At 44.4% G+C, this 18,810-nt stretch overlaps 1 protein-coding gene across 1 annotated transcript in view; it reads left to right on the forward strand.

Moving 5' to 3' along the window:
- Nucleotides 1-17,559: 17,559 nt before the first annotated feature.
- CCNYL1 (cyclin Y like 1) overlaps nt 17,560-18,810 on the forward strand; it is a 49,701-nt gene continuing 48,450 nt past the window's right edge. Inside the window, exon 1 of the mRNA XM_027833987.3 lies at nt 17,560-17,935. Within this exon, the coding sequence (XP_027689788.2) occupies nt 17,731-17,935 (205 nt within the window). The 5' untranslated portion in view covers nt 17,560-17,730. The remainder of the gene's footprint in view (nt 17,936-18,810) is intronic.

The following is an 18,810-nucleotide window of genomic DNA, read 5'->3' on the forward strand; positions in this document are numbered from 1 at the left end:
GCACAGTTATTTTTCTTTGAAACATTTTGTTTAGTCGGCAATCTGTTTTTCTGTCAATCTGTTTTTCTGTCAGAAAATTTTCAGCTATCCTAATAATGTAATTTATATATAATGTGGGCAAGCTCAGATTTATTATTTCCTTAACTGTCCGTTGCCTTGCTTTAAATAGCCTGAGTTTGGTAGACCAGTGTTTCCCAAACTTGGGGCGCCACTTGTGCAGGGAAAGCCCCTGGTGGGCCGGGCCAGTTTGTTTACCTGCCACATCCACAGGTTCGGCCGATCGTGGCTCCCACTGGCCGCGGTTCGCTGTGCCCGGCCAATGGAGGCTGCGGGAAGTGGCGCGGGCCGAGGGACGTACCTGCCTATTTGCATTTGCACGGCTATGAACATGACCTAAGCACCTGGAAGTTTTCATTACTGATCTCTAAATAGTTCTTGGGTAACCACAGTTGACCATTACTGCAGCACTGAACTTTTAGCTTATCTTGGTCAAAGCATATCTCAGGATTGGAAGATGCTCTGCATAGTGGCTGGTTGGTGTAAATGTCCCTGCAGAGTTGTTTGTGTCGGGGGTTTCTGTCCATCTTATCCCGTTTCTGTTCAAACGCTACTTGTTTAGCCTAGGAAAGCAATAGGACCTGACATACTGCGTCTCTCTTTTTCCATCTTCAATATCCGGTTATGTGGAGCCTGATCCAAGGCCCACTGAAGCCATTGGGTGTCTTCACATTGATTTCATTGAGCTGTGGGTCTGGCCTTTATGACACAGACTAGGTCTATCCCCTGAAAAGATACAGAATCAGATTCTTAAATGAGATCCCTCGGGCAGTGCAAATGAGACAGAATCTAGCTGTGAAGGGGCAGCAGGGAATTGCCTTGGTGTAGGGAAACTCCCTGTGACGTTGCACTCCATATGTTTATGGAAATATGCTTATGAGTGTAAATATAATGTAACTGGAATATGCTTTATGCAAAAGGTCTCTTGTAAAGTGTCATTACAAAGCTTATAATCTACTGAGTGTGTTCATCCTATTTGTATGAATGTATCATTCTTGTACGATAAAGTCAGCTGTTGCTCATGAAAGCTTATGCTCAAATAAATTTGTTAATCTCTAAGGTGCCACAAGGACTCTTTTTCTTTTTAAAGTCCTATTGTAATTATGCAAAGTGTGGGCCATTAATGGTGGCTTAGGATCTTGATGGCTCCCATTAACTAGAACAATTGGTTGTAAATGGCTCTGTTTACTTTAAGCCTTCCTGTGTTCCTGTGAGTCAGGCCAGAAAGAATGGAGGCTTGGGGTCTCACAGGACATGTGACCATGTCACGTGGTACTGGAATCCATCTTAAACCTGGTGCTTTTCCATTTAGAAGAAAGAGTGCAGACCCAGAGAGACAAAAGATTCCCGCCTTGTGCCAAAGCTATAAAAGGGAGTGGAACAGAACAAAGGGGGCTGTAGTTATGAGAAATCCCCTAGTTACCACCTGAGCTGGAATTAACAAGAACTGTACCAGGGGAAAGGATTGGGCCCAGACTAAGAAGTCTAGTCTGTGAAAGAAGCTTATTGGAAAACCTCTGAAGGTGAGATTTACCTGTATTCAACTTCTTAAATGTATTAGGCTTAGACTTGCGTGTTTTGTTTTATTGTGCTTGGTAACTTACTTTGTTCTGTTTGTTATTACTTGAAATCTCTTAAATCCTACGTTTTATACTTAATAAAATCACTTTTGTTTATTAATTAACCCAGAGTAAGTGATTAATACCTGGGGGAGAAAACAGCTGTGCATATCACTCTATCAGTGTTATCGAGGGCGGACAATTTATGAGTTTACCCTGTATAAGCTTTATACAGAGTAAAACGGATTTATTTGGGGTTTGGATCCCATTGGGAACAGGGTTTCTGGGTGCTGGAGTCAGGTGACCTGGAGAGCAATTTTTGATTAAAGTCTGCAGCTTTGGGGGCGTGGACCAGACCTGGGCCTGGGTTGCAGCAGGCTAGCGTGTCTGGCTCAACAAGGCAGGGTTTTGGAGTCCCAAGCTGGCAGGGAAAACGGGCTCAGAGGTAATCTCAGCACATCAGGTAACAGCCTCAAGGGGGTCTCTGTGACTGAACCCGTCGCACTACCACCTGGCATAAAGCTGCTGCTGCCTATGCACCACCCCCTGGATCTCCCCAGTCAGGGTGCAAGGGACTATGGCAGGGCTCCACTACATCGGTCCACCACTGGCATAGAATCTGCCGATCCTCCTCAGCTGCTCTAATAAATGGTCAGGGTCAGGGACAGCGCTGACCAGCCCTCAGGATCAGGGAACATAACCAGCTCCCAGATGTCCCATCGCTCTTCTGCACTGAGCACAGCTTGGCTGCAGGAGAGAACCTGTCCCAAGCTAGATGAAATTAACTTGGTAACATCTGAAGCCTCTCATTTTCAACACAGTTGGTCAAAACCAGTTCAAGCTCTTCAGAGACAATAATAGTCTGCATAAGGATGGGATGAACCAAACTTTTTTGAGGGAAAAACTGTTGCCATAGGGAAATGGAAACTGGAATTTCACTTGCCCCAAACCAGTTTATACGTGCCTCATGCTAAGTAAGCCCCATGATTAGAAGCATGCCAGGGCAGGTGTAGTGATTCAGCATGTTGAGGTTTAGTGCCTTAAGCGCCGATTTGTTGTTGTTAGTACAGCAAGTGGGAACTTGAGTTGCTAATGCTGTTATCTGGCTGCATTTCTGGATATTACATGTGTGGGCGGTATAAGAAAAAGCTCTCACCTAGTGATGAGAACAATCACAACAGGAAGGAAATCTCAGATTGGTTTAGTTTTTGAATCACTTAACCTGTGCCTATCATGACTCCAGAAAGCATTGGGCAGGCAGGGTGGTTGTTTCTTTTCTTGAGTAATGCCCTTATTATAAGGTGACTCAGAAGACCTACCATCAGGTAAGTTATTTGACACCACCACCAACCCTGGAAAAAAAATGCTGTCCATAAAGTGATACACCAGTGATCCCAAAGGAGATCATTTGGGGAATGACATGATAACAAGACAGCGCTATGAGTAAGTCAGGGATCCTTAAATACCTTCAGTGGATACCATACCAGGCCAGCTCTATGTCACAGAAAAACTTACTTATTTGATTTCTACCTTCTTCCCAGGTAATGTCTTTGTTTGGTACTGACTTCCCTTGAACCGAAGGAAGTAGATTAGTCTCATAAGGTACAATCCATGAAGCAGCTTAGGTACCTAAACCCCCATGCATGGCACTACTTTGATCTGCAAAACTCCCGCTTGGCTGCCACCTAACCCTGCTTAAATTCATTTGGCACCTAAATTTCCACTGAAAGTTCCCTAGCTCTCTGAGTTTTAGACCGTGGAGCAGGTGGGTTGCTGCCACCCTCTAGGTGCCCGGTCACCTATCTCTTAAGGCCCACAGTGATTCATGAACTGGGGGACGATAAGCATTTGCCTTAGGTTGCGTGTAGGGCCCAATCTTGTAGATGGCCTCTGATCATGCCTACTGGATGGGATCCCATTAATCTGGTGGAAAATAGGTGTTCATCTGCCTAAGTAGCATGTGGGGCCTGATCTCACAGGTGGCCTCGCATCATGTCTACCAGATTGGGTTCCATTCAAAATCTAGAGGAGGAGATGGTGGTGGTAACTTTATAACTTTCAGCTCAGTGGTCAGAGCACTCACCTGGGATGTGGGAAACCCAGGTTCAATCCCTCTTCCTCCCCCCGTGCCCGCCCCCCCACCTTTGCAAGTAGAGAAGATGGATTTGAAGCTGTTCCACCATGGATAAATAATGAGAGTGATTGATTGGAGCAGGGGGTCTGGACCCAGGGTGCCCTGCGCTACAGAATCATTCTCGCGGGAGAGCCTGAAGAAGCCCCATGTTAAAATGTCCCATAGCTCAGTGGTTAGAGCAGTCTAATGAGATGGGGTGACCCCTGTTCAAATCCTTTCTTCCCCTCTGGCTGACCCAGGGGGATTGAATGTGGGTCTCCCACATCCCAGGTGAGTGCTCTAACCACTAGACTAAAAGCTTATAGGTCACCGTCTTCTCCTCTCGCACCGAATTCATTCCCTCAAGTGGCTGCAGGGCCTACGGTGCCTGGATCCAGACAGTTGGTTCCCATTCACGGATCACTCGCTGAATGAGGTCATCTCCCTGCAGCCTGGATTTAGGCGCCGATCTCTGCGAGAAGGGAGGGGTTTAGTACACCCCCCTGTTGTTGGCATATCTCTTTGGCTCCCTTAGGCAGTTCCCCTCTTAGCGTGCTGGCTTTTGTGGCTTGCATTCTCTCCCCATCCATCGTATAGGGAGCCTAGGCGCCTGATTTAGCTTTGTGGGTTGCAGTGTTGTTCCTGTGATTTTTCTAGGTACCTAAAAGCAGTTGCTACGATGCTCCGTGCTGCAACACTGAAGTCCCTTCGTGGAGTCCATCCATGCTGCTTAGAAGGCCAGTACAGATTAGGTTCCTGATCCAAAGCCCACTAAAGTGAATGACCATTTTCCCATTGATTTAAATGGATTATAGACCTGGCCCTCTCTGCAACAGTTTCCCTTTAGTCATTCTAAATCTGCTATTTACCAATTATTTTTTTTTCTGTCCAAACTCATCAGCTCTCATGATATCTTATCTTGGGTATTACAGGAGCAGAGAAGAGCTACATGGCTTCAACCACAGTGAGGGACAATAAAATAACTGGCGGGAGATACCGACAGAGAACTGATCTTGAGAACTTGCCGAGAGTTGAAATACTTAATCTCTCTTATGTTAAGGGCTTAGCTAAATAAGAAAGTTGCATCAGTATTACTTGACTCTGCTTTTAAGCTGATGCAGTTTAACCAGAGCAAAAGGCTCTGCGGACATTCTTATTTCTGCGTAAGAGTGGGTTACTTATGTTTAGCTAAACCCTGCTCCTGATCAACTTAAACCCCCTTATGCCAAAATAAGAGCATCCATGCCGCCTTTTGCAGCCGTTTAACTATATTGGTTTAAATTCATGCCCTACATTACACAGGTGCAACTTTTTTGGGGGGTATGCAAGTGCTGAACTCTGCTGACTTGAGGAGTCACAGTTCTGAAGTCATCCTTGAACCTGTTGTGTGACAGCACTGTGATACTTGTACATTACTAGGATAGCTTTCCCTCTCTGTTTTTTTCTAAAAAACTTGTAACATAGATACTTGTCTGCTGTAGGATGAGCTGAAATAGGTTTAAATCAAGAAACGCTGCTTCAGATACATTGTTATGTGATTAATGGGGTGGAGGGGTCTTTCGCTCAGTTGGCCACTTGATGGGATCACCTGGGTCTGTATCTCACTATCAGTGAACGCTGCCAGCTCAGAAGCATGTAAGCTTCTTAAGTGATATCTAACAATTTCTTTTAAGTGTTATTGTGCAAATAATATTCAGAAGATCAAAGAGTCAGGTAGATGGATACAAGTTAATAAGGTTTATTTTTAAAGCAATAGTTGTAAATATGTTACTGACATCTTCTCTTTCCTGCTTAATAACTAAAATCCTTGGCTTCTGTTGAAATTACTTTGATCATAATGTGAAATCCTACCCACTACATATATTGTGTGACTGCACATGGTAGCTTGCAGTGATTTGTGATGTGGAGAAAATACTGCACTAAACAAGCAATCTCTAGTTACCAAGGGGAAATGTGATATAAATAGAAACATTTGGATTTTTTTCACTTTGCTTGTGAAAACCCATGTTGTCCACAAGTCCCTAATAGCTGTAGCTTATTCCAAACAGTTCTGTTCAACAAAAGACTAGCAACAACCATTTGGGTAAAGATTTCCAGTTATTTATGCTGCTTATTTCTTTCTTCTGTACAAGAACATCAGTCCCTTCTGTGCTTCATTCTGCTGAATTATTGAAAAGTATCTTTGAAACGAACATTTTATACATAGATACTGTGCTATGAAAATTTCATGACACAACTATGATTAGTCAGCAAAGAAAATAGACAAAGAAAAGACAGTGACTTATTCTTCTTAAGCACCACACACAGTCACAAACAACTGGACAGTTCTGCTCAAATGTTCAGCAGTGAAATGATTAACAATTTTTACATTTACACATTCATCATTAGGTTTCAACTTTATCACACAAATAAGATGGATGGGCAGTTTACATTTCAGAGGCATTGAGCTAAATTAATCTCTGTTGAAGAAAATGGAGTAACACCTGGGATGAATTTGGCTCATTGTATCTGTCAGACTGCAGACACAAGAAGATAGATCAAATTGAGGTTAATGCTATCTTTGAAACCAGGGAGGCCAAAACCTTTGTTTCAAATGAAAGCTTAAGTTTTGCGGAAACTGAACAGAGAAGTGGCAGTTTGTCCTTCCTGTTTAGTAAGTCTCCTGCAAAGAATTATTGGATATTGGAAAGGAATCCAATTTGTGTGTTCCTTCACACACTCAGCTACAAAAATATACAGATGTACAATTTAATAACAGAGCTGTGTATGAACCGAAATGTATGATTTTGGATTCTTTTGCAGAATAGTTTCCTTCAGTAATATTATGTAAGTGCCTGAAACCTCACCTTGATAATTAGTCACACATAATCTCCACCTTTATGAAAATGCCTTGCTACAGAAGAAATACTTCGCTTTTAATCGCGTGATATAACTTATGATTCAAAGGTGTTGCAATTTTGAAAGATAACTTACTCTGAAAGCTTAATTAAGTAATGATAACAAGAAACAAGACAAATGAACCTGTACTGGATATTAGCATGATACAGTAGGCGTTTCATGCAAACCTGATGTGCTACAATACTTATACATGTGCTGTCACTTAGATCACAAACTATGAACGTGTTTACAGTGCTACTCTCACCATTTTTCCCTCCACAGCAGCCGCCACCGGCAAACAGTCTTTGTAATAAAAGACTTGAGAATCTCAAGACGTGAGGCTAAACATGATCGGCTACCAGTTGGTACCAAAATATTATCTTCTTCTCACAGCACCAGGATCTGAATCAAATACCCCATGCCCAAACAAAATAACGATTGCTGGTGTCAAGGATCAGCCCTGTGGTCATTCCAGAAAGTGCTAGGAAAACTAACGTAGAGGGTCTGAGGTGGTGTAATGCATTCTACTGCCCTGGGCAGCTCTGTGTAAACTTGAGAGCTTGTCCTCTCTCACCAACAGAAGTTAGTCCCATAAAAGATATTACTTCACCTACCTTGTCTCTCTAATATCCTGGGAGCAACATGGCTACACGTACACTGCAAACATTAATTTTAATGGATGTGAGCAGCCCAAATTTCTGTGAGGATCTGGGCTTCTGAGGAAGGGTTGCCATTTCTTGGCGGCATTTCAGCGGCGACACTTGTTGCCGCTGCCGCTTCTCGGCAGCATTTCAGCGGCAGGGTGTCTGGCACCCGCCACAGTCTTCTGGGAATAGGAAGATGCTATTCCCACAGAAAGGTTGGGGACCACTGGTCTAGATAACACTTAGTCCTGCCACGAGTGCAGAGGACTGGACTAGATGACCTCTCAAAGTCCCTTCCAGTTCTATGATTCTACCCGCAACTCCCATTGACTTTAATGGGATTTGTGGGTGTTCAGAATTTCTAAAAGTTGCGCCACATTTCACTTCTATTTAGGAGCCTGAATACGGATTTAGAAGCTTAAACTTTAGGCACCCAGATCTGCAGTTTTATTTACAGCTGCTATCTTATGTAATTGGAGAAGAAATTATAGAAACGAGCAGAGTCCTTAAAAAAAATAGCATCCCCTGAAGCAACCTGAACCTGTGCAAAGTTTTCCAGTTAAAACAGCCAAAATCCTAGGTTACAAACACAAATATCAAATACCGTGCCTGCTGCATTAATTATATGTCTTTTCTCTTCTCTAAGCACTTTAAACCCTTCACACCACCGACAGGCTGTAATCAAGTCTACATAATAACATCCTCAAGTAACTCAAAGCTGTTCTGAGCCTCATTTATAGCCCCTCCCCAATTGTGGGTGGTGCTAGCGGTGGGCCAGAGATGGAATGAGCCCCCTAACATCACTGACTCCTCAGGCTCAATAAAAGGGTTACTCCTGCAACATTATTCCTCCAGAAGAACTTTCACATCGACATTCCACTGCCCCAGGGCCAGAGTGCTGTAAAAGATTTGCCTCTTCCTCACAGCAAAGGAAACTTTTAAACATGACCTGTAGTATCAACTTCTTTCCTGCTACAACATGCTAAGTCATAGAAGTGGTTCTACCAGGTCTCTGCCTCACTTTACACGCAATATCGCTAACTAGGCTTTATGCTTTCCTGAGTTGAAGAGAGATCCCATTTCCCTTGCAAGCATTTTAAAGCAGTGGTTGATTCTACTAGCTGCACTTCGTTGTACTACTTAGCTACCCACAAAATTAGTCTACTCAGGACAAACTGAAGGTAGGATCAGAAGAGAGATAGTCAAACCAAACCTCTGTATAGGGTTGTGTTTTGACATACTATAGATATCAATCTTTACATTGCCCATAATAGCACTTTAGATTGCTGCTGAGACAACAAAGGTGCTCATTTTAATCTAAGACAGAGGCGTAGCAGTCTGCCTTTGTGCTATCAAGCACGGGATGGTAGCCTTAGTTAGGCTATATTTACCAGTAGCCAAGAGTAGCATGGAGATGATAGAAAAGTGCAAATCTATGTGGTTACTGAAAATCTAGGCGTGTGTGTTTCACTCACCCTCACTGATGAATGGTTAAATCAAGTCTTAATTAATAGGTCCGAAATTCACACTTCACTGTTAACTACTGTTTTCCTTCGGGCTCTTTCACTTAAATGGTGATCCTGCCTGCTATAATTTCATTGCATTATTTGCCAGCTTCAGAAGCAAATCATTCTTGCCAACATTCTTGTCCTGTTGCTTGGTGGTGGATTTTCCAAACAGAAGCTTTTCTTTTCCCAGAATGCTCACTGTATGCCACAGGAAAACACCCAACTTGAGCTTTTGTTTTCAGTTGGTTATACAGATTCAGCCTGCTGATTCACTCTTCCTGTAGCTATGTTTCTGTCTTGGCTCCTGTCCAAAAGATCCATTGAATGCCCTGAGAGGAAGAGCAGAAATACAGTCATCTGTGACAGCTGAAATACTTTCTAAGAAGGGAGAAGATGAAGGAAGAGCACTCCTAAACTGGTGGCATCCACCTATGGATGTGCGAGAGAGGAGGTTGTGCAGTGGGAAAGAGGTTGCGGATTCTATATCCAACACTGGGTGAAGATGCCCCCTTATTGTCAAGATCTCAGTTAGAATTTGCGAGACAAGACTCTCTTAGCAACGGGAAGCACAGCATAGATGTTTCCAAGAGCCATTCTCCCTTTACAGGAATAAGGGCTGCTACAAAGGGAGAGGAGGGAAAGGACTGGGGAAAGCATCAGAGCCCCTGTTGGTTGTGAAATAGCTTTTAGGAGCATCTCAATTCCTTGCTGCAATTAGTTTGGGTAAAAATATACCCTAAATTTTTGACATTTTTCAGGAGCCATTATTGAGACCGGAATTCTGGTAACTATGGTTTCAGCTGCTGTATCTTTTTTTCTCTCCACGAGACTATTTCTCCCCACCCGCCCCCAGATCTCAGGAGAGAATGGTTTTACACAGTGAAGCAAGAGTGTAAGGAAACAGCATTAATTATGTGGTTATGAACATTACTGCTGAGCTTAAAAAGGGGGTGGGGGGGAGAGTTCATGAAAACATATAAAAATCAACAGAGAGAGCTAACCACGCCAGGGACAGTGTGGGGATTCAAAATGTAAGACTCCTCTGAGATGCAGGATTCTTTTCAAGGGCCTCCCTGATTCTATGTACGGAGCAGGCAGACACAGTGAAAAGACAGAATGACATGCTCTCATGTGTGCACAACCACAGCTGCTGGCTCTAATATTAGTCTGTCTAACTTGACAGTCTTCATTTAATATGCATCCTACAGATTATTTTATATAATAACTTGCAGGATGCATATCAAAGATATGCTTATCACCTAAATGCTGTGCACAATAGTCACTGAGCCAAATTCCTCCCTGGTATAACTCCTTTGACGTCCTTGGAGTTACTCCAGGAATGAATTTGTCCCATTATATTTTCTTAGCTTAAAGGAATCATAGATGTTAGAGAGAGAAAGAGCCTGTTAGAATATAGGCTGCTCCTCCTAATGTCATTGTGACATGACAACTAGGTCCACCTATGAATCCTGAACAATATTCAGAGGCTGCTTGAAGTTTCCCTGGTGACCTTGGGTGGCATTTCCAGGCTTCTGAAAGTTGATTCCCCCTTTCAGGAAAACAAAACCCATCACCTTCAACCTTATGTTGTTAAACCCCTATCCAAAATGAGCAGTCAGAGTAGAATGCGCAGATCTACACAATATACTTGCTCTCCTTTCTTACATAATTTGACAGAGACATACTTTAACTGTCAACATTAACTATCATTGTTAGCATTCATTGAAATGCATCAGGACTTCTCACCTTTGAACTACTGTGTCAGGATCTCTGCAAACTCAGACATTCATGGCTGCATAGGTTACACTTGGGTAAGATTTTCTTTGTAATCATAATAACAAGAGACTTACTTTTTTCCTTTGTGAAAGTGGAGATTCTGGAGAACAATTAAGAGGCCTGTCTGCATCCCTTTGGCTCTTGGGAGGGAGAGTTGGTATGCCCTACCCTTTGGAAAACACTGATTTAGGGCTTGCTCCTGCTCCCGTAAGTTAATGGAATTCCTGCTCTTGGTTTTCACTGCTGTATGACCAGACTCTGATATTCACAGTATTGCCTATGTCATCACCTCGACTGGATCAGATTAGTTCTCTAGCAAATAGATATTCTCTGTGGGGCCATAAAATACTGAGAAGTGCATATCTAACCATAGGATGGCATGTTCTAAAAAAAAAAAAAAAAACCTAGCATGATCTATTCTTGATAAAGCATTCATTTTTATATTAATAATATCACATGGTGTCGTGGGAACAATAATGTAAATACCACTTTTTAAGTTCACATTACACATTCAGAAGAAAAGAATGTTCAATGATTCTTCTCTTCTTTAGTGAGTGGCTGAAATTTGTTTGAAATATGATTACAAATTGAAAAGTTTACTCTAATTATGGATATAGGGGTGTTTGAATCCAGGAGTTTGGTTTATGCACTTCTTGTTTCAATTGCCCCTTAGATTCCCATCACTGGCCGCTTTTAAATCAAGATTGGATGTTTATTTTTTAAAAGAGATGCTCTAGTTCACAAAGAACTATTTTGGGAAAGTTCTGTGGCTTGTGTCATACAGGAGGTCAGACTACTGTCAGACTACATGACCACAGCGGTCCCTTCTTCCCTTGGAATCTATGAATCTATATTAGTCTTGTGCAGTGTGGAGTTGTGTGTTCAAATGATAAGATAAAATGTAATTCACAAAAGGTTAATTGAGCATTAGTGGTATGAATTTAAACTTACAAAAGGTACAGTTCTCATAGCAATGTAGCACTAACCCACCCTACCAATGTTGTAAATAATACGTATAGATTTAATTGCCTAATTAATAGAATTAGTAAGTAACTCTCCCACTGTCGTATATTATAACTGTTGATCTGTAATAAAGTTATATTGACCTTTATAGCACAGATCCTCAGCTGGTGTAAACTGCCACACTTCAATCTAGCTATTTCCCGCAGCTAAGGATTTAGCTCTACTTCTTTGCACTTTAGTGAAACTTCTTTGCACTTTAGTGAAACTATAGTTTCAATTGTCCTATATATGCAGTGGGCCCAGACAGGATAAACAGTGTAGTAAGGGGATTCTGTATGTAATGGGGAATTCCTCTTTCCTATAAACAGTCAAGAAAATATTGACTCCAATCCACTGGACTGCACAGTGGTGTGGCACTGGCTGGGTGTGAGTCGGTGACTAGTTGCTCTCTAGCGACTGTCAGACAGAGAATAAAAGGTCTACTAATAGCAGCAACGATGGAAATTTTCCTTTGGGTCAAGGGGTGGAGGCTTTCTGAGGCAGCATGACAATGGTTCAAATCTCATGTATAGAGTAAACTGCTTGCAGCACATGAATTCATGATGCTGGAATTGATCATATTCAAACCCCCTGTTTATTGTGTGAAATATGGAACAAAGTGATTTTGTTATAGTGGGAACTGTCTGATTTATCGACTTAGATCAAGCAGAAAATCAAAATAAGTAAGACAGTGGAAGAAAGAGACCTAGGGCTGGTAATAAATTGTGATAGTAGATACAGTGTATTGCTATTAGCAGGGAGTCAGTAGGGTGTTAAATTTCATAAATAAGGGAATAATGTTTCAATCAAAGATATAACGGTCTCTCTCCACAGGCCTGAGTAAGGAAACACTGATTAAAAAAGGATATGCTGGTCCTGGAGAGGGTACAAAGTTTGATTCATGATATGAAGGATCTGGTTTATCAAGAAACAAAGCCTCCAGTGGTAAAACAACACTGCAATAAAAAACTTTCAGCACCAAGACTCAAAGCTTGGGTGGGTCATCTCACTTGGGCTCACGGGGCTTGGGCTGCAGGGCTAAAAAACTGCATTGAAGACGATCCAGCTCGAGCTGGAGTCTCAGCTCACCCTTCCCCATCGCGGGATCTCGGAGCCCAAGCTGCAGCCTGAGCCTGAATGTCTACACTGCGATATTAGCCCCCCAGTCCGAGTCCCATGAGCCCGAGCCAGCTGACCTGGGCCAGCTTCAGCCGTGTCGTGGGTTTTTATCACCGTATAAACATACCCCAAGAGTTAACTTGATAAACTTGGGGAACAAACTGAAGACCCCCCATTTCTATACCTAAAGGGACATAAAAAGATCTGGATATGACTTCTTATAGGATGGGAAGTATAATGTGTGGCCATATTTGGGGAATGTGGAAGGAAAGGGTTAAACTAGATACTAGGAAAAGTGTTCTCCTGGAGTTACTGACATGTGACACAGTTTGCTGTTTTGGGGTTCCCAGGGGCTGGAGTTTCCTTTTGGACTTTGATCTTTATGAATAAGGCTGTAAAGGGAAACTGACTTCTGATTAGTTTTCAGAGTTTTCAGAGAAACTGACTTCTGATTAGTCTCTTTTCTTCTTGCATCCTGCTCCTTTTGTAAAGAGCTTGTTGCAGAAGGAATATGTTTATCCTAATCAATCTCCTTTGCAGCCTGATGCATCAAGCTCAAAATCCAGCAAGAAACTTCAGCCTCTGGGAGTTCTGTAAATCATACACTTCCACTTGCTAGTAACTGTGGGAGAAAACACCCACATCAATGCTGGTTCCCATCATAGGCGCTGACTCCATGGGTGCTCCAGGGCTGGAGCACCCATGGAGAAAAACTTATGGGTGCTCTGCACCCACCGGCAGACAAGCTCCCCACCGCGCCCCCTTTCCCCAGCTTACCTCACCTCCGCCTTCTCCCGTGAGCGCACCGTGTCCCCACTTCTCCAACCAGCACTTGCCGCCACAAAACAGCTGTTTTGCGGCATAACAAGCTCTGGGAGGGAGGGGGAGAAGCGGGAATGCGGTGCGCTCAGGGGAGGAGGTGGGGAAGAGATGGGGCCGGGGCGGGGATTTTGGGAAGGGGTTGGCATAGGGGCAGGGAGGGGGCAGAGTTGGGGCGGGGACTTTGGGGAAGGGGTTGGAATGGGGGCAGGACAGGGGCGGGAGGGGGCTGGGCAGGGGAGGAGGCAGTCGAGCACCCACCGGCGCCAGCAGAAGTCGGTGCCTATGGCCATCATGGTGGATTTGATTTAAATCATAATTTAAATCACTAGTCAGGAAGACCCGATTTAATTATGGTTTTCTACATAAAAGTGCATTCTTGTTGGTTGTTATAACCTTAATACAGATTCTTCACAACTCAGAGATAGATGTAGGTTTCATTTTTAAAGTGATTTATTTTGAAAACTTTTCAGATTAGTTTTACAGCTATATCAGAAAATGAATGATTGTTTGGTTATTTCATTTACCAAAGGTAATTGAAGCAGATATTTATGAAGTCATTGGGAGGTGAACTATCTCCAATTCAACAGGTTAATCATTAATATTTGGGGGATTTTCTTGCCATGCTGTATTAGGAGGAGAACATCACCAGACAGGCATTTAAATTGTTTTATTTAACTAAAACAATGATGTTATGTATTCTGGATTTTTTTCTTCAACAGCAAACATATAATATTTTAACAAAACGAGCATATGTGCCTTGCTTCTCACATTTATCTCCAGACTGCTCCTTGTCAGATCTATTCCACCCCCAACAATCTTCTGTTCATTGAACTTTTTGAAACTTTGCACTTTTAGAGAGAGGTAAGGGATTGATTCTCTGTACACAAATTTGCAGAGGGAAATTTTATTATTTTATTTAATTTATATTTATTTTATTTTATTTAATTTATTTTATTTAAATTATATTTCTCACCTCTATATATTTATTTATTTACTTAAAAACATTTTTGCAGTTAACAGGCATGTTACCTCTGGAGACACAAATCCACAGTCTGAGAACTGCAAAACTAAGCATCTCTGATGGTATCTTCTAGACTGAGCACTGAGTCCCATTGGATAGATAGAAAGATTAACCTAAATAATCTATACAGAAGCCTGTGGAACCCCATAAGATTGGGTCCCTAATCCATGAACTATTGGAACTCATTTACAAAACTTTTCTTAAACGTTACATGAATATATACTATAGAATTAGAATTTATACTATAGAATTCATACTATAAGAATTAGAAGTTATAATCCCTATTCCATGATGAGATATCTTTGAGCTATAATGAATCTTAATTAAAACTATCTTTAGATAGGTTTTTTTCCTCAAAAAGCATTTTATCAAAAAAAATCTGATTTTAATTTAAAAAAAATTGGATTTTCATAGATTTTTATCCACCTTGGTTCCCATCTACCTCTATATAGCTGTACTGATCCATCAGGCTTTTATGACTGGTACTCTATCGTAGGGTGAGTCCTAATGGTCAGCTGGGCTGGAGTCTGGTTAACCACTGTTCCTCACCTCTCCTATTCAGTTGTCTGTGTTTTAACCTGCAACAGATTTTTTGCATCCCCAAACCTCAGTCTTGGCAAAGTGCCCTTTAAGACCACATTGAAACATAGGGGTTACTCGGGGGCTATGATTTGTCTACATCAGTGGTTCTCAACCATGGGTCTGTGAGCAGGTTTCAGGTGGTCCGCCAAGCAGGGTGATTTATTCACCCCCCTGAGCAACATAAATTATGCCAATGTAAGCTATAGTCTAGACCCAGCCTCAGTGTTTTGTGTACACAAGCCCTAAAAGGCTACTCCAGGGGTTCTCAAACTTCACTGAGCCACAATCCCCTTCTGACAACAAAAATTACTTCATGACCCCAGGAGGGGGGACCAAAGCCTGAGCCCACCCAAGCCCAGGGGACATGCATAGCGGGAGGCGGGCAGGGTCATTCCCTCCGATTTGTTGCTTGTACTGAGGCAGGCAGGGGTCGCCTCTGCCCAAGACCCACTGCACCGGGGGGAGAAGGGGGAGCCCAAGCCCCACCCCTCCAGGCATGGGGGCCAAAGCTGAATTTCAAGGGCTTCAGCCCATAGTCAGGGGGCCTGCAACCTGAGCCCTGCCGTGCCACCCTGGGCTGAAGCCCTCGGGCTTTGACTTCAGCCCCTTGCCCAAGCAAGTCTAAGCCAGCCCTGGCAACCCCATTCAAAGGGGGGTTGCGACTCACTTTGGGGTCCTGTCCCACCGTTTGAGAACTGCTGGTCTACTCCAAACCACTCTTGTATTAAATGACACATTTCTCTAGGGTAACATGCCTTTAGACTTTAACAACATGTTACACAAACATAGGTGGTACTAAAGTTTAGCAGAACTAGCATGCAGGTGAAAAACATAATTTATCAGTATGAGGGTTTAGCCCACATGTAACACTAGGACTATATAAATCAATAGGTTCCTGTATTTATAACACTGTTAACTCAGCTGGACTCTAGTCATATAGCATTTATAACTTCTTCTCTTCATAAGGTGGATATCTTGTTTCTAAAATTATATGTTCATATATGCAAGATGCACCTTCAGTTATGATTACTACTACAAAACAGATATCAATTCCACTAATTTTTGGATAAATGCCTGTGTTCTAGGGTCCTTTATTTCAATATATTCCTGCAAAAATCTTATTCTCTTCAATCTTTTGTGGTTTCATTCTTATCAGGATCTAGAGTTATACATTTTTTGTGGTGATACATTGCAGAGCCATGCATAGGTTGTACTTATCATGAACTTTGACTGTGTCATGAGGTATCTTGCCTAGTAATCCATTTTCCCTAGGGTGTAATCTAACATTCCAAACCTCTGAGCAGCTGTCAGATAGCTGCTATTTACAAAAAACAAACAACCCCCCGCCCCCAACATTTATTGGGGAAGGGTAGGGTTTTTTTCCCTCATTAACTGTAGGGGTTTTCTCCTCCAAACCACACTGGTTTAAAAGTAGGATGGGAAATATTCAGTCCTGAACTGGTGATGGATTTATGGTTCCTTATCTCTCAAACCACCACCATAAGGCATATAGATTTTCTCATGGGAATCCCATTTCCCTACTGGGATACAACACTTGTTTCTAGCCCAAGCAGCTTGGTAGACCTTATCTCACAATGTCAAAATTGTGACTTTAGATGAATTTAGAGCCCTCTTCTTCTGATTCCCATGCAGTTGGACTTACGATAATTAAGGTTCCTGGTTTAGAGGTTGAGGGATAAATACATGAATTGCCACTAAAAATGTTTAAAACTCAAAAGATTTTAAACATACAGATTTTTCCATAAAATGAACGTAGATTTGAAACTCGGTAGGACCATCCTTTCTGGGTTGTGCATGTACCCTGCGTCCGGGAAGGGAACCCCAGTCCCTGATTGGGGCCTCTGCACGCTACTTCTTGCCTCCTATGAAACCTCTACCGTGTGGGGAGAAGGGGAAAGCAGCACAAGGTGTGTCTGTGCAATATAGGCGCTTATGGACCCTAGGGAACTATTAAAACTGGATGAGCTGAACGGCTTTTAAGTCTGGCTGAGGCTAGACTGCGTAAACTGGGCTCCTTTGGCGGAAGTCACCTCAGATCCCGTCTACACTAGGGCTCCAGTCGGCATAACAATGAGTTGTAACACTTGCCCCGCCTCAGGGGGCCGTAAGGGAACCCTGTGGACCGGCCTGAGTCAGTCCCCTCTGCCGCATCTTTCACCCCCACGCGGGCTCGCTCCGGCCCAGGGCCTTTCCCGGGAGGCTGCGGGGATCAGCCCGGCGTGCTGGGCTCTGGCACGGGCAGCAGAGGCGCCCCCGCCCGGCACGGCGGAGGCGTCGGCCTGCAGCGGCCCCGGCCCTCCCCGCTCCGCAGGCGGGCGTGTGCGGGAGGGGCTGAGGGGGGCGGGGCGAGGATGGGAGGGGGAGGAGCAGCGGCGTCCCGGATCGCGCGACACGGCGGGCCCCAGTCCGTTCTTGCCCTCGGATTGGCCGCCCGGCATCATGTGACGGGCGGGGCGTTTCTCCGGGGCTCCTGGGAAGGCGGCGGCGGCTCCGGCGCTCGCGCTCCATGAGCCGTAGCTGAGGCAGCGGCCGGGTGCGTGGCGGGATGCGGCGCGGCGCCCGCCCGTAGCCCGGCTCGGCCCCCGCCTGGGAGCCGCGTAGCGGGGCCGGGGGGCTCCGGCCGGTCCCCATGGGGAATACCGTCACCTGCTGCGTGTCGCCGGACGCCAGCCCCAAGCTCAGCCGGGCCCGCTGCGGCGGGGCCGCGCCGGGCCCCGAGCGCCGGGCGGACGCTTATCAGGTAGCGGCGGCCGCGCCGGAGGCCGAGGCGGGGGACTCGGATCCTGGGGGCGGCCCCCACCTGCAGCACATCAGCGACCGGGAGTTCCCGGATGGTGAGCGGCGGCGCGAGCGGCCCGGGGGGGCGGAGCACGGCGCCGGGGGGGCCGGGCCGGGGGATGTGGAGCGGCACCGGGCATGTGGTTGCGCCCTTCTGATGGGGGGGGCCCCTTGCGGTGTGATGGACCCTGCTTCACCCCAGTCCGGGAGGGGGCCCCCATCACTGGGGTGGGAGGGGGAGATGTTGCTACCTAATGTATCTCTCCCTTATTGGAGCCCCCCCCCCCGCTTTCTTTGGGATGAGTGCCCGTGGATACCCACCTCTGTGCAGTATCGATGGGCTGGCTGCAAGGGGTCTGCCGGGGAGACTAGATGCAGCACACCATCTTCTGCCCCTTGGGTGGATAAAGACTGAATCAGTTTCTCGTTTGGGCGTGTTACTGCTGTTGAGGCACTCTGAAGATCTGTGCTGTAATCCGTGTCTTAATTTTCTTTAGTGTTGCACCGCTCCCCTAGATGGTCTTCTGTAGATCATGAGGTAGCTGAAACAAAGATTCTTTGGGTTTTTCTAAATTTTATAATTCTCACAGATTACTGGGTTTTCTTCGTGTGCTAGAACAATTTATTTTTGGCTTGAAACTAAACGTGAAATTTTAGGTCAAAGAACTTTTCTTAAGGAAGTTGGGGGGGATCAGAAATAAGGCTTATAATGGAAAACTGCTGACAAGCTTAGAGGGATGTTGTTTGTTTGCAGTCTGGTCAGTGTCTTAAAAAAAAGTTAGAAGTTCTACAGTTTAACCTGGAATTCACTGTCAAGTTTGTGGTTTCACAAGATTTTCCTCCTAGACTGTGTGTGGAAGCCCCACCAAAGCAGGAGAGGCTAACTCAGCAGAGAAAACAGTGAAGCTGGCTGTAGACAAGCAATCTCTGA

The sequence above is a fragment of the Chelonia mydas genome, chromosome 11 (genome assembly GCF_015237465.2).
Source record: "Chelonia mydas isolate rCheMyd1 chromosome 11, rCheMyd1.pri.v2, whole genome shotgun sequence".
NCBI classification, from domain to species: Eukaryota; Metazoa; Chordata; order Testudines; family Cheloniidae; genus Chelonia; species Chelonia mydas.